We start from the raw sequence: 14,749 nt of genomic DNA on the forward strand, positions 1-14,749 counted from the left end.
CAGCAAAAGTGAAGAGAAGCAGGGTGGAGACTTAGCATTGCACAGAATAGGGAACCATATAGAGAAAACTGACTTTCCATCAAAAGTGAATAAAGGGCCAAATCTTTGTTCCCCTTACCCCAAGTGGGCATGAAAGCACCTAGGAGATAGAAAAGCCACATTCTGGCAGTAAAGTGGAAGAATGGGCTTGTCCAGAAGCAGAGAACCTGCATAGAAAGACTCTGTACTATTTTCTCTGCCATGATGCTTAGAATAGTGGGCAGCCACAGGAGTGGAAATGGATCCATGCATAACCAGCTGATTTCCTTTAAAGTCCCTTACTATCTTCTGCTTCACTGCCTTGTGCTCTCTCATGTCTCTCCAACTGCTCTGTCAATTGTCCCTTTGTGCTGACTCTCTTCTCTCACTGCCAGCATTCCTCAAGGTTCTGTTCCTGGTCCCGTTATGTCCCACATCTACCCCTTAAACTCATGTGACCCCATAGCTTCAATTCTACATCAGAGACTCCTAAATCTACCTTCCCCCCCCCCATCCCTGACCTCTCCTGTTTTATCCAGTCTAACCAGCCCCAATTTAACAGAAAAATTGACCTTATCTTTCTGCCTAAACCCTTTCCCCCCTTTCTCCCTGCTTCACTGCGGCAAAGGGCACCCCTATCCTCCAAGACACTCAGCCTTGGAGTCAAATGTAAACTCCTCTCTCCAGAGGCCATCACCAAAACCTAGCTGGTTCTCTCTCTACATCATTCCCTCTATGGCTTTGCACCTCCTCACCACCCTCCAATGTATCCAAATGGCCGCTGCTAAAATCATCTTTCTTGTGTGCTGCTAGGATCATATAATTCCCCTCCAATTGCTTCCTCTTGTCACCATGTTCAGGCTTCTTGTCCTCAGCTTCAAAACTCTGCATGACTCCACCTGTGCCCACATCCCTGCTCTAATTATGTATTATCTACTACAGCAATGCTTACCAACCCCAAAAGAGATTAAGCCCCGTTGTGCTAGGCACGTTGATACACATAAAAAGAGACAGCTCCTGCCCTAAAGAGCTCACACGCTAAGTAGACAAGATAGACAACAAGTGGGAGTCATTATTCCCATTTTACAGAAGGGAAACTGAGGTGCAGAATAGTAAGTGACCTGACCCATGGTCACACAAGTAGCATGTAGCAGCAGAGAACTGAACCACACATTTCTAAACCCCAGTCCAGCAGCTTAGCCACAAGCCCACCTTTCCTCTCCATGTATTCTTATTTCCTTCACTCCACCCTTCTTGCCTCATTATTCCCTTATGCTCCCAGGCTTGTCTTTGGTTTTTCATGCTGCTCCGTGAGTCTGAAAATTCCTCATTTCTCCCTCTTCATTCAGAACTCCGAAACTCATTTCTTCCACAGATCATTCCAACATTATCCCACCAGAGCAATGCTACCATACCTCTGTCACTATACATACCAAACCTGCCATGCTCTATGATGGAACCAATCTGCTGGCCATCTAGGGCATTTCCTGTCTGAATGGCCTTCTGTCTACTGCGACTGTAAAGGTCGGGGATCATGTCTCCCAAGTACCAAGCACACTGTTAGTGCCTACAATAGCTATGTAGAGTTGGTCAAATAATAATGTTGCTTAGAAAAGGAATTTCTTCAATGCAACTTAAGGTGGGAATCGGGTGTCCTGTGACTCCAAGAGGCTAATATACTTTCCCTTAACTCCTCACCCCTTTACTTTTTTCCATTGTTTTGGCCTTATTACTCTCAGAGCAGCCCTATACCTGGAGTTACCTCTTACAGACATTTGTAAAGATTTTACTCCTTCATGCATTCCCCAGTTTGCCCTACAATGCTTTAGAGAGGAAGATCTACTCACAACCTTTTATCTTAGAAAACCAAAAACCAAAATCCTCAAGAGTTTTCCCATGTGCTTTTATTTACTCTTTGGAAGTGGGGTTTTATAACAATGCTGCATGGAGATGGTGGATGGTGTCTCAGAGTCAGAACATCTTTCCTTCAAAGGCCTCCAGGTTGAAAACTGTGTCCAGGAATCTCCGGAGCGACACCAGGTGAGCATTCTTGTTACCCGTGGCAGGAGCAGCGGCTGGTTCTCGGCCAACATACCTTTGTAACACAAGAGACAATGGGGTAGACAACAGCGAGGAGAGAAGAGACAGAACTCTAAAACTAACAAGGATGCGTACATGCAATGTAGACAGAATATACTGCTAAACAACAGCTTTAGACAACATGCAATGTAAGACAGGAAAACTCTCCTGTCTTTTGCCCATGAGAGACTTGCTCTCATGCCTCCAGTTCTAGCTCCACTGGAGATTTGAAAGGATATTGCAAGTTTCTGGTTATAGAGCAGACTGTCAGCTGGTGTAGATCAGCATAGTTCACTGGCTTCAACAAAGCTATGACAATTTCACCAGCTGAGGACCTGGCCTAACAGATCAATTTGATGTCTGGGTCTATGTGAGTGGAGGAAGGGGTGGCTTTCACTAATTAGATAGGCTGCTATTGGTGAGGAAGGGACCAGAATATTATTCTTGCACCAATCTCCCTACAGTGATATAGAAGCAAACAGGCTGGAAAAATAATTGTGAAGGAAGCTTAGTGGCTCAGATATTGTTCCATTCAATGGTTGTTTCCTCCAGAGATACACAATTTGGAATGAGATTTTTAGAAGGGAAAAGTAGCCCATTCAGAAGTACAAAAGATAAACATAAGGCATGAAAGTAGGATAGGGCCAAACAATATAGACAGTGGTGAAGAGGGTGTAGGCTTGATAAATTGCTTTGGATTTTTATTTAACTAAAAATGAAGTCACCTGTTAGACTCTGGTTTGGGATGATCCCCAGGCTCTCTCTATTTACAATAGCAGGCATGGTTAGAATGCACTGCTGTACTGTTTATGTACTGACCCACCATAGTAGGTGAGCAATGCAGGTGCAGACCAACCAGAGCAAAGGAGTTTGGTGTGGACCACACATTGGGAACATAAAGACGAGGTTGAAACAGAAGGAGGAGGGCGATGGAAGCCCCCAAAATCAGACCTTTCAAGGTCTGTGGAGTTTGACTTTTCTGTACATGCATCACCCCATCTCAAAGTAACAAACCAGTATGAAGCCTGGAAGGCAGATCATACCCGTGATGCAAAGAAAACACGAAAGTAAGTTTCATACCATATGGGCCGAGTGTGATTAACAATGGTGCGGAAACGAGGTTTGACGTAGTCATAGTAGCCAATGTTCTTGTGCTCTTCCTGACACCAAACTAAGTCAGCTCCAGGATATTTCTCAAGCTCTTCCTTTACCAGATCAAAGGGGAATGGAGAGATCTAAAGAGATAATACACTGAAAACAAATGGCAATGCTTTCTTTTACATGGACAGATATCACGTAAAGCAAGGTTGTCGCTGGCAAATATTGGGCACTACAATTGTTGTTATCCATTTACTACTAAGCTACCTAGTACCTGTATGTTCTTGTAAAAGATTTACTCTGCTAGAATGAAGTGCAATAAAAGTAACTACAATGTAACCTCCACTCTAAATTAAAAGACAAATAACCACATTCTGCAACGTCACGGTACTCACTACCATTGGGAACAGCAAGTATAATAGCACACTTTTCTGCTACTCTGTAGTATAGTTGTTCTGCACAGGGCTTCAGGGAAAATGTCTTCTGTAGCGCTGAATTCTTTGGGAAAACTAGAGAGCTGTACTATTTGGTCATTCTTGGCATACATGACTGTTTTCAAGCCACACTTTGATCTAGCAGATTGAGCATGGGGCTAGGAGCCAGAAGCTACCAAATTCTAATCCTGGCTCTGCCACCACTGATTTGCTATACAGCCAAGGCATTTAACCTCTCTGGGTCTCATTATCACTACAATAAAGATAGGAAAACTAGTCCTTCCCTAGCTGACAAGGGGGTTGTGAGGAACAGTTGATGTCTTGGAAGATATAACATGCTATACAAATGTTAAGCATGATCATTATCATCATGTCTTGCAACTGCTAATGATTTAAAAGCTGGCTCAGTCACAGTCCTTGGTTGAGACTCTTCCCAAAGTCTGAGTTTTCAATGAGGTTCAGGGCACTCACCTGCTCCAACCTAGTTATAGCCACTTGTTTCTCCAAATCTTGATTCTTTCTCTCTTTAATGAGATCATAGTACACCTTCCCTGTGCAGAAAATCACCCGCTTAACCTCATTCGGTGCGTGTGCTGCAGCCCCATCCTCAGGAATCACACGTCTGAAACTGGTACCTAGTCATACCAAAAATGAAAATAAAAATGCATTCCTCTAGTGATGGTCACATTCAGTCAAGAAATTCTACTGAGGCCGGCCCAATCTTGACTGATCCACAGAGTAATTGTCACAGTGCTCTGTACCTAAGAGACTATCATCCCATCCTCTGTATTCCTAGATCTTTTCAGACGCCAGGTTTTGACATAGGTTATTTAAATACAATTCTGTTTAAAGAGGGAGCCCATTAAAGGGTTTCTGATAAACAGCTCTTCACAACTTAATGGGAAGGAGGACTTCAAGACTGGTATCTTTCTTGGCATGCCCAGGTACTAGGCTCACGTTATCACAGTTCAAGGAAACTGCACCTGTATTTCCCCTCAGTGGTCCAGCAAGGGCACCCACTCTCGTGCTTCCAGCACCCCAGCCATTGCCTTCCTTGGGTGGAGACCCCCATCTCACCTCCTGATGAGGGTATTTCCAGGCTGCACAGTTCCCTGCCTTCACTGTTTTATTCCCAGGAAAGACAGGCTACCCAAGCACTTCTGCTTGCTTTCTCTTCAGAGACAGTTAACAGTGTGACTACCCACAATCACAGATACCACACAGCTCTTTCTATGCAAGCCTATTTTATTCTTGAGGTAAAAGCACTTCAGAAAAACAACAGAACCTACGCACATGCTAATAAGCTTACCTGAAATCACCCTCTCACTCTGATAAGGGTTCTGGTTGGTGACACATCCTTCCAACCCTTCCCTAAGAACTGAAGCTCACCTTGGACCAGGGATTCTGTCTGTTTGTTGGACCAGAAAGGTGACCCTGAACCAGTTTAAAACCAGGCTATTTATCAAAAATACTTTCTTTGTCTATTGGTCCCTGGAGAATCCAGTTTGAATTAGTATACACAGACCTCTCAAGGGGATGGAATTTCTCTGAGGATGTTACAACATGAGTGAATTTACCTAATCACCTCTTGCTGTTCTCCTATGTACCCTTCCAATGGAAGTATCCAGTCCCTCAGTAACACACAGATGATTGCATTTGTAATGCAATGCACTCCAAAGATATTAAAAACTCAATTCAATAAGGTTTGTCCAGGATATTACCGGATATTGTTAGTCTGTCACATACATCACCTATTTAGAACCTGTGGTTTTGGTGTTGAGGAGCTGGTTTAATAGCACTGCATAGCTGACTTATATACTGATATATTTTTAACAACTAAACATGCCACCTAAAAAAAGTCTTATTTCCAAAATAATCTTAGCTACAGAATTAAGTAAATACCTTCTAGAAAGCCTGCAAGCATGCTTGGTATATGCCATAAATTTGCTTTTCATTCCAGTAAAATAGGTTTTTAAAAAGATGTGTTTGTATATTTATTACACCAGCATAAACCTTCAAGTAGCCAGAATGGATGGCTATAATGGAGCTTCTATTATGTAAGCAAGTACATAACTAGCATCTTTGTTGTACTGTGTGATCAAGACCTTCTGTTTGAGACATTAAAACAGAATTATCCCAAAAGAAGAATTAATACGGTACTTGGCATATAGCTTTGAGTACCGGGATACAATTTAGACTGCTTATCACAAAGGACTTCCTGACAGTGGGATGTATTTTCCCTGTGGAACAATCTCCCAAGAGAATAGGTAGAAGCCCTTTTGCTTGGGACACAAAGCTAGAATGTGCAATAGGGAGTAATTCTAGATGGTCTAATAGGTCTCATCCATCGCTCGCTTCTATGATTGATGTAGAAATAATTTTAATCAGCCAACTGTGAGGTTGCAAATAGCAGCATGACCTCCAAGTCTGAACCAACACAACACACCCACTTATCAGGAGAATAAATGTGTCATTCATCTTAGGGAGTAAAACAGGCATAAATGCATGAAAGAAAAACTGATTTATGTCTGAATTATCCAGTCTGACTGAGAACCACAGTTCATCATTAAAGACGACTCAGAATCAGTGCTTTATTGGGTTAGCTAGAGTTAGACTCCTCAGCCTTCACAGATATAAAAGAAAGTCATCTACAGCAGTAACACAAGTACATCTGAATTAGCAATTAACTAGGAGCTTTGGCCGCTCTTGTGTGCTAACGTAAAATAGATGGGGAACCCAGTAAACTAAGAGTGGACAGCATATAAGGGAACCAGACCACAATTATTAATGAATCCTGAATTTCATTAGTGTGAGGTTTCCAGACTGACTAATTCTAAGGGCTACAACACAATCAAATCCAGGAAAATCCCTTTGATGATCAGCACTGCATTCATACAAAGGACAAACTGTCTTTTCCTAGTGACAATCTCCTCAAGAAGAAGAGAATAGAACAAAGTTGAAACCAAGCAAATACTAAATGGCAACAAATGCTTCATTACCATGGAGGTTGGTGCAAATGACACAAAGGTTACAAACCTAAGCTCTAAGGAGATGAAAATCTGACCAATAATTCTTCCTTTAAACACAATGCTAGAATACCAGTGTGCCCAAGGACTCAGCCTTAGGCAGAGGGCCCTGCTCTTTTGTTTACACTTCCTGATCACTCAGCTATTCTGTACCTCTCCCTGCATGTGCCACACTGGGTGGCAAATTCACACCCTCTTTCCTTTTTTCCTGGCTGCATGGAGATGGTGGGCTTGCCGCCATTGCTTCCTGGTGCTGTCCAGCACAAAGAGCAAAGGTTCAGACTGTCAAGCACTGACTTAACGTCTCACTTTTACTAGCTAGGATCTTGCTTTAGGTTAGCAGTGGGATAAGGCAGGCCCAGAACTGGGAGTGGAAGGAAGTGACAAGTCAATGGAACCAGTACCACTCCTGCGAAGGGAAGCAAGGGGGAATGATTTAAAACCATGGAGTTGTCAAAAGCAGTACAAAGAACATTTCAACTTTTTAAATGAAGACAAGTGATGAAAATGGATCCCTACAACCTTAGGAGGATGGGAAGATCCCTGCAGAGAGATGAACGCCACCCTCCACCCCACCCTCCCGTTAAGAGAACAATTGGCCATGAGATATGCCACTATATACTGAAACTGAAGTCTAAGAATTCTCATTATTTGGATGCAGATTATTTTGGCACAGAATTATATTTCCAAATCCAGGCCAGATCTCTCCCACCCTTGCACACAGCAACTCCTAGGGAAGTCAGTCAATGAGAGGTGCATGCGAGATGCTCAAGGTGACGTTAGCTCTCTCTCTGGACTGGATACTCAGCATTCTGAATATATAGTTTGGCACGCTGACTGCATACAGATGCTTGCGAGTTCACGACATTTGTAACTTGACCTACCAGATACCATTTCGTCAAAACTGGATTTAGCTTCAGGATGTCTCAGCAGCGACTTGGGTGTAAAGATAATAAGCTGTAAAATACAGATTGTTACAACTCTCAGAAGCTGCTGCTTGATCCACTGCCTGCTGTACATACACAATACTATTCTTGACACACAAATGGATACTGCATGGGGTACTCTATCACAGATTCTTAATGGGGTTTGGGAATAAAATTAAACAGTGAAAAAAAATCTATATTTTTTTGAAACTTATTAGACACAAGGAATCTCTATGGCTTGGATTTTCAAAAAGCCCCAGAGCAACCAGGCACCCAACTCCTACTGAATTCCCTAGCTCCTTTGAAAGTCCCAGCCTACATAACTATTGACCTCTGAGGAAACAAAAAATTAGTGTGAATTATAAATTTTTGAGCTGGACTATGGTAGAGAACCATCAGAAAAACCTCTTGCACTTTTGTTTAATGATAAACATCCAACTAGTGTATTTTAGGTTTCAAATTGTATAGAATCCAAATTGCTTCAGAAACTTGCATTGAGATTCCTTAAAAACACTTGTGGTATTCAGTGCTCATGGGATGGCATCAAACAAAGCTTAAGTCACATTAGGATCTGGTGTAACTCAAGGCAATTGCCCTTGGAAAGGGTCTCATTCTTAGCACAAATCTTCCCAGAGTGGAGAAGTAATTAGGTGTGTGCTAACTTGGCCTTAAACCTGAACTAGAGAGGATGAGAATCTCAAAATGAATGAGTGCTTAGACAAGCCCTTTGTCAACTGGACCATAAGGGCATCAAAACTTAATTATATAGAGACTAGGTTCAACTTCATCTTTAATGCCTTGTCTACATTGTGGTTTTAGCGACCAGTATAGCTATACCAAAGCAAATCCCTAATGCAAATGCAATGCTAAGATATGAATTGTGATATACTATACAGTTTACCCCAGTTGAAATGTGGACTACCCTGCACCAGAGCAAGTCGTGATTTACATCAGAGCAGCACATTAGCTCTAAGTGTCTGTAAGCGTGACAAAAATCATTGCAGATAAGGCTAATAAGAGCCTGTTTTGCAGAAGGTGGCCTTCTTTTGTGCACAAACACACACACTTTTCAAGCACTGGTACCTATGTCCGTAGGTGACAGAATTTACAAAAGCCATTTGAGCAACACCCAGGCATTAGTACTAAAAAAAGCATGTAGGTGGGCATCTCCATGGACAAAAGGAAGCTAGGCTAAAAACCAGGCCTTACAATTCTAGAAAGCAATGCTGAGATTTCATTAATCACGTCCTCAGTCTCCAATTTGAGTTTCATTGAGAAATACTAAAATGCACACATCTTCCATTCAGTCGTATGTTATATACAAACAAAACCCTGCATGGAAGTGGTTTAGTATTATAATTAGACAACAGTATCAATTAAACTACTTACTGGTTTTCTGAATGGCAGCAAGATCTGTCTTCTGAGGACATGAAAATAATTGGCTGGAGTTGAACAATTCACCACAATCCAGTTGCATTCATAGAGCTGGGAAACTTCAAAGTCTGCACTGAACTCCTAATAAAGACAATAAAGGCATCAGAAAAGCTGCCTCCTTTCTCTTCCTCCAAACTCTGCCCCCAATTCACTTTTTTAGGCTCTAATATGTTACGCATTTTGGGGCACAAGAAAAGAACTATAGTAACCTTGGACGCACCTACCACTACCAGTGAGTAAAACTGCAGACTCTCCATTCTTGAACTTCAAGATTGGTCTTCCACACTTACCTGAGCAAGAGCTCGGCAGGCTTTGGATCATAATCACTATGTACACCCAACCCTAAAGACAAGAAAACCAGCATGCTCCCGTTTCCTACTCCCTATAGTCCCCTTTCCTGAAAGCCTCATCAGTAGATCTCTTTTCTTAATGTTTTGTTGTATATAGATAAGTGCCGCAGCAACTCAATGTCGTCTCTTTCTCAAGTCAAACTTTCTCCCAAGCTTTACTTCACCTCAAAATGTATCTTTAAAGCAATGGTTCTTAACCCGGGGTGCGAGATGCCCTTTCTGGGGGTGCGAGACATGCACAGGCACGTAAGTACAACTACTTTGTTTCATCAAACCTATGTATTTATTAACATTTATTATTATAATTTTTAATGATTACTGTATTCTTAATTTTACTGCAAAATATATATTTTAAATTCTCTCTCTTTCATTCTATAGTTATGATATATCTAGGTTTAAAGAACTGATCTACTTCAATGATTTTTGATGGGGGGCGGTGCAGGCTGCAGTAAAGGTTAAGAACCACTGCTTTAAAGGGACAGTCAAGTAGGAAAATAAAATCACACTTGGATCTGAAAATGTTGTACCTATTATTTTTACAAATCATGCGTATGATTATTCTAACAGAAAGACTAGAGCAGGGGTCGGCAACCTTTCAGAAGTGGTGTGTCGAGTCTTCATTTATGCATTCTAATTTAAGGTTTTGCGTGCCAGTAATACATTTTAACGTTTTTAGAAGGTCTCTTTCTATAAGTCTATAATATATAACTAATCTATTGTTGTATGTAAAGTAAATAAGGTTTTTAAAATGTTTAAGAAGCTTCATTTTAAATTAAATTAAAAAGCAGAGGCCCCCGGACCGGTGGCCAGGACCTGGACAGTGTGAGTGCCACTGAAAATCAGCTTGCGTGCCGCCTTCAGCACACGTGCCATAGGTTGCCTACCGCTGGACTAGAGCGTATAAAAACCTACCTCTACCATGATGCCTACAGTTATCTGGTAACAACATGTAGGCAGGTGATGAACTGTGATCATGGAGATTGCTACTAGTCAGCTTATTACATCTACCAATTGTGCACACAGCTAACCCATACTAAAACATCCTATTATTATCCGAGCAGCTGAAAGTGCCATTAAGGTTTCCCATAACTTTTTATAAGACCCTATTTTCAGTTGTTTAGAATTTTGCCAAACTTTAACAGTTTGTGCTAAATGTTTCCATGCTGTGCGTCTGCCTCAGGCTGATTGAGTTATTTATTTATTTTAATTTCAGCCAAAACAGTTGAGCCATTCCTAAGAAAGAAACTAGGGGAAAATGTTTTCCCCATGTTAAAAAATGCTGGCAACCTTTCTTTTGAACAGCTCAAACACAGTATGCTGTGGAGCGGGGACTTCATATTTGGTAGGAGGGTGGCCTTTGTTTAAGGGATGCTAGTCCTGTAAAAATTTGCCAAATTTGCCAAGATACAAGCTTTTGAAAAGAAAAAAAAATTATCAGTTTACACATGCTTGTCTTTAGCATTTAGCAGCCAAAATGTCAGAGGATTCCATCCTCACCGAGTGTGCTCCATTCCCTCACAGCTCCTTATCTGACCAGACTGCATATGCACCATCTCCACATAGTGACTGAGCATGCTCTACCCCAGGGCCACAAGGGCAAAGCCAGACTTCCCCTATAACTGCTGCTCCCAGCACGAGTGGGGCTGAGCACTGGAAAAAAGTTACCCACCTTTCCATAACTGCTGTTCTTCAAAGTGCGTTGCACATGTCTATTCCACTGTAGGTATGTGTGCGCCTCATGCACAGTTGTTGGAGATTTTCCCCTCAACAGTACCCGCTGGAGCAACATCAGCACCCTCTGGTGCCTTGCGCCACTGCAGGTATCAAGGACTGCACTGCCCCGACCCCTCTCAGTTCCCTCCTCCAGAAAGGCTCGGGGGGGGGGGGGGAGGGGGGGGGAAGGAGGGGGGGTCATGGCTTGCCCATGTGCAAAACATCTCAAAGAACAATAGTTACAGAAAGGCTGGTAATAGTTTTTTCTTCATGTGATAGCACAGGTCCATTCCACTGTAGGTGACTCAGAAGCCATTTGAACTCTAGGTGGGCTCGGAGTCTACAGCAAGGGGCCTTCATATCGGAAATCTTGAATGGTTTGTTGCACCTCCAAAGGAAGACCTGAATACTGCGGCTAAGATGCACACTGCATAATGATGGAGGAAGCCATAGCTCTAGCTGTGCGGGTTGCTGCATCCAGGCTTGCTTGCAATGCTGTTCTGGCAACTAATTTGTCCTCCACCACCATAACAGTGAACTCCTGCTTTGCTTCATCAGGAAGCTTGTCTTTGAACTTCAGAACATTATCCCACCAGCTGAAATCGTAGCAACCCAGCAGAGTCTGCTGGTTCGCAACACTAAGCTGTACAAATCCTGTGGAGAAAAGTTCCCTGCTGAACAGATCTAGCTTGCTTGCTTCTTTCCCTTTCAGAGCAGAGGCTTGGGGTCCCTGTTTTGCTTTTTCATTAGCCACAGTGAATATGAGGGAGCCTTGAGAAGGGTGGCTATAGGGACATATCTTTTCTCCACCCTTTTAGCAGTGGAAGGCAGAGAAGATGGCATCTTCTGCCATAAAACCATGACTGGTTCCAGGATAGCCTCATTAATAGGGGAGAACTACCATAGTGGGTCCTGCAGAGGCTAAAACATCCATGAGCTTGCGAGATCTTTCCAGCACCACTTCTGGTGGATATCCAGAGCTATAGCAACCCTCCTCAACAAGTCTTAACGACTCTGAAATCATTGGGGGTGAAGAGGGAGAAATAGTCTCAGTCACTACCGCCTCATCAGGTGACAAGCAGCAGCTAAGAGTTATTGAGGAGGTCCCTCCTCCAATTCCTCCACAGGAGAGTCCTGAGAGCACTTTCCCCCTGCACGGTATCGGTACTGGATGAGGAAAAATGGTGACCTTGCTGGTCCCAGCACCTAGCCAATGTAGAAGGGCAGGAAGATAGAGGAGAGGCTCTCCAATGTGGAGGGAAACCCCGAGGGATCCAAAAGGGCCACTGATACAGAGGGGGGACCCAGCTATGTGAAGGCAATTGGCCCATACCATGGTGGGCAGGCACTCCACTGGGGCTGCTGGGCACTGTCAGGTTGAGTCACAAATGATCCCATCTCAGAGTCCTCTTCCTCAGACCATGGGGAGTTGACCCCATCGGTACCAGGGAGACCATGCTGTTCAGGAGTCTCCCCAATAGCAGGATTGGAAGTGCTCACTCCCACAGTCCCGGTTCCAGTCCCAGAGCACAGTTCATGTCTTCTACAGTTGTGGCACCTTTTCTGTAGGGTTCCATCCAGAGAGGAGCCAGTGATGATCTCACTGGAACCCCATCTCAAACCCATGTGTAGTGACATGAAGCACCAGTAGGAGCTCATGTTGCCCCACTGGGTACTGCTGAGGGGGAAATCTCTGACAACTGTGCACGAGGCACACGCCCCCAACCTCTCACAGTTCAGCTGAGGTAGCATGGAGGAAACTGACTTCAATGCAGAGAGGGATAAGAGCCATACTGTGGGGGATGGAAAAGACTTGACAGACACAAGGATTCTGGGGATGGGGGAAGAAGACACTCAAACTGATTGGTAAAAAAAGACTGGGAGCTGGAACAGGAGGGGAGGCTGGGATTAACTGAGCAAGGAGATTGGGACTGGCTGGGGAGGATGCTGGAACTGAGAACTAGAACACATGGGAAGCAAGGACCTGCTCAGGCCAGGAGACTGGGCCTGGGAGCCAGGTGGAGAGGCTGCAACAGCTTAGGCAAGGCGACTAACTGAGAGCTGGTGAGGAAAACAAGGGGGTAGTGGGGATGACCCTGACTTTGGATGGGGAATTGGAAGGCTGGAAAGACTATCATGATGCACATTCTGGCATTTCCTAACTTCTGAGTGCCTGACTCTGCAATCTTAATAATGTTCTTTTAACATATGTTTTTTGTGAGTAATTATTGTTAACTCACTCTAACATTCCCAGCCTATATTTTTTTGTCATCCACCTGTTATGCTTTGGTTTAGACGGTAAGCTCTTTGGAGTGGGAGCTGATCATTTACTCTGTTTGTACAGCAGGTCCTGGTCTATAACTGTGGCTCCTGGGCACTACAGGATTGCAAATAATAATTTTCAGTTTGCTTACTATGTACATTTGGCAGTGCTGAATATATAATCAGTCAATTTCCCCTGTTCGGGTGGGTCTTTCACACACAAAGCAGAGACAATAATCATTTAAAAAAAATGAAGACAATGGGGCTGTAAAACCATAAAAACTAGCACCCAAGACTACTTTAGCCTATTTTTTTTTAACTGGCTGAATTTTAAGTCTATGTTTAATAGTTGACCTTGGAGAAGGGGAATATCTAGTTGATCTTTAGAATTACAGTTTAGCTGAAAAAAATATCTTGATCAACTTTTAAAGCACTTAGATTATTCAAATATAGTAATAAAAAAATTTATAGGATTTAAAAAAAAAAAAAAAAACACTGAGAACTGATCACCTAAACATAACATCACACACACTCGGTGCAGATATTTTTACACTGCATCTGCATTCTGAAGTTCCCAGCTGGACGGTTTGCTCTGTTACAAGAATACTGGGTTTTAGTGCCATCTGATCTTCCTTGGAAATGTGTTACAGACACTGACTTGTGGTACATCCAGCTATATAAAACTGAAGAGTTACTGTCCCCTAGGAACACCCATAAAGAAATAATACTACCAGAGACAAATTATATCTGACCTCAGCTTTCAAATGAAATGCAGACTAGACTAGTCATCTTTATTATTTTTATCAAATGAGCTGAAAGTTAGAGCAAATATTTGAGATAAACATTAAAATACACCAACTAGCGGTCTTAAAAGGTGACTTCCAATCCTGCAGGAAAATATTCAAGCTGTTGGGGGAAGACAAGTGCTGGTTGGTGGCAATAAATTAATTTCTCAAGCAATAAACCCAACAAAACCTGCTTTAAAATATGTCTCTGAAAAGCCCAGAGCAGGAAAAAGGGCATTTGTGTTGACAAATCTACTTACTGGATAAGCGTCGGAATCATCATTGCTCATCTGCAGAAACCTCTCCGGCCTGGCTGAAGAATGCTCTGGACCCTGGTAATCACATCATTTAAAACAAAACCAACAACAGTTTAGATGTCTTTCTAGATCACTCCCTGCACAAGTGCTTCCTGTCAGCCTAATCATCATGGAGCAGCCTCAATACAGGCTGCTCACCCCACCCTCCCTGCCAGAGGATAAATGCTGTAACAATGACAATCAGAGAAGAGGGAAAGCTTTGAAGAGGGTAACATGGTGGTGCCCCTGAATAAAGGAGCTGTGATCTTGAGTATCCATCCGATCAGATGGAGATGGGTTACATAGAACGCCAATGTCACTACCACTA

At 42.9% G+C, this 14,749-nt stretch overlaps 1 protein-coding gene across 3 annotated transcripts in view; it reads right to left on the bottom strand.

Annotated features, from left to right (window-relative positions):
- Nucleotides 1–1,902: 1,902 nt before the first annotated feature.
- OGDHL (oxoglutarate dehydrogenase L) overlaps nucleotides 1,903–14,749 on the bottom strand; it is a 110,359-nt gene continuing 97,512 nt past the window's right edge. For all 3 annotated transcript variants that reach the window (XM_005294012.3, XM_005294013.5, XM_024106956.3), the window contains exons 18-23: nucleotides 14,386–14,457; nucleotides 8,971–9,096; nucleotides 7,540–7,612; nucleotides 4,101–4,264; nucleotides 3,178–3,332; nucleotides 1,903–2,113 (exon numbers count right to left, since the gene is read on the bottom strand). In XM_005294012.3, the coding sequence (XP_005294069.1) occupies nucleotides 1,990–2,113; nucleotides 3,178–3,332; nucleotides 4,101–4,264; nucleotides 7,540–7,612; nucleotides 8,971–9,096; nucleotides 14,386–14,457 (714 nt within the window). In that variant the 3' untranslated portion in view covers nucleotides 1,903–1,989. The remainder of the gene's footprint in view (nucleotides 2,114–3,177; nucleotides 3,333–4,100; nucleotides 4,265–7,539; nucleotides 7,613–8,970; nucleotides 9,097–14,385; nucleotides 14,458–14,749) is intronic.

The sequence above is a fragment of the Chrysemys picta genome, chromosome 7, assembly GCF_011386835.1.
Source record: "Chrysemys picta bellii isolate R12L10 chromosome 7, ASM1138683v2, whole genome shotgun sequence".
Lineage (NCBI taxonomy): Eukaryota > Metazoa > Chordata > Testudines > Emydidae > Chrysemys > Chrysemys picta.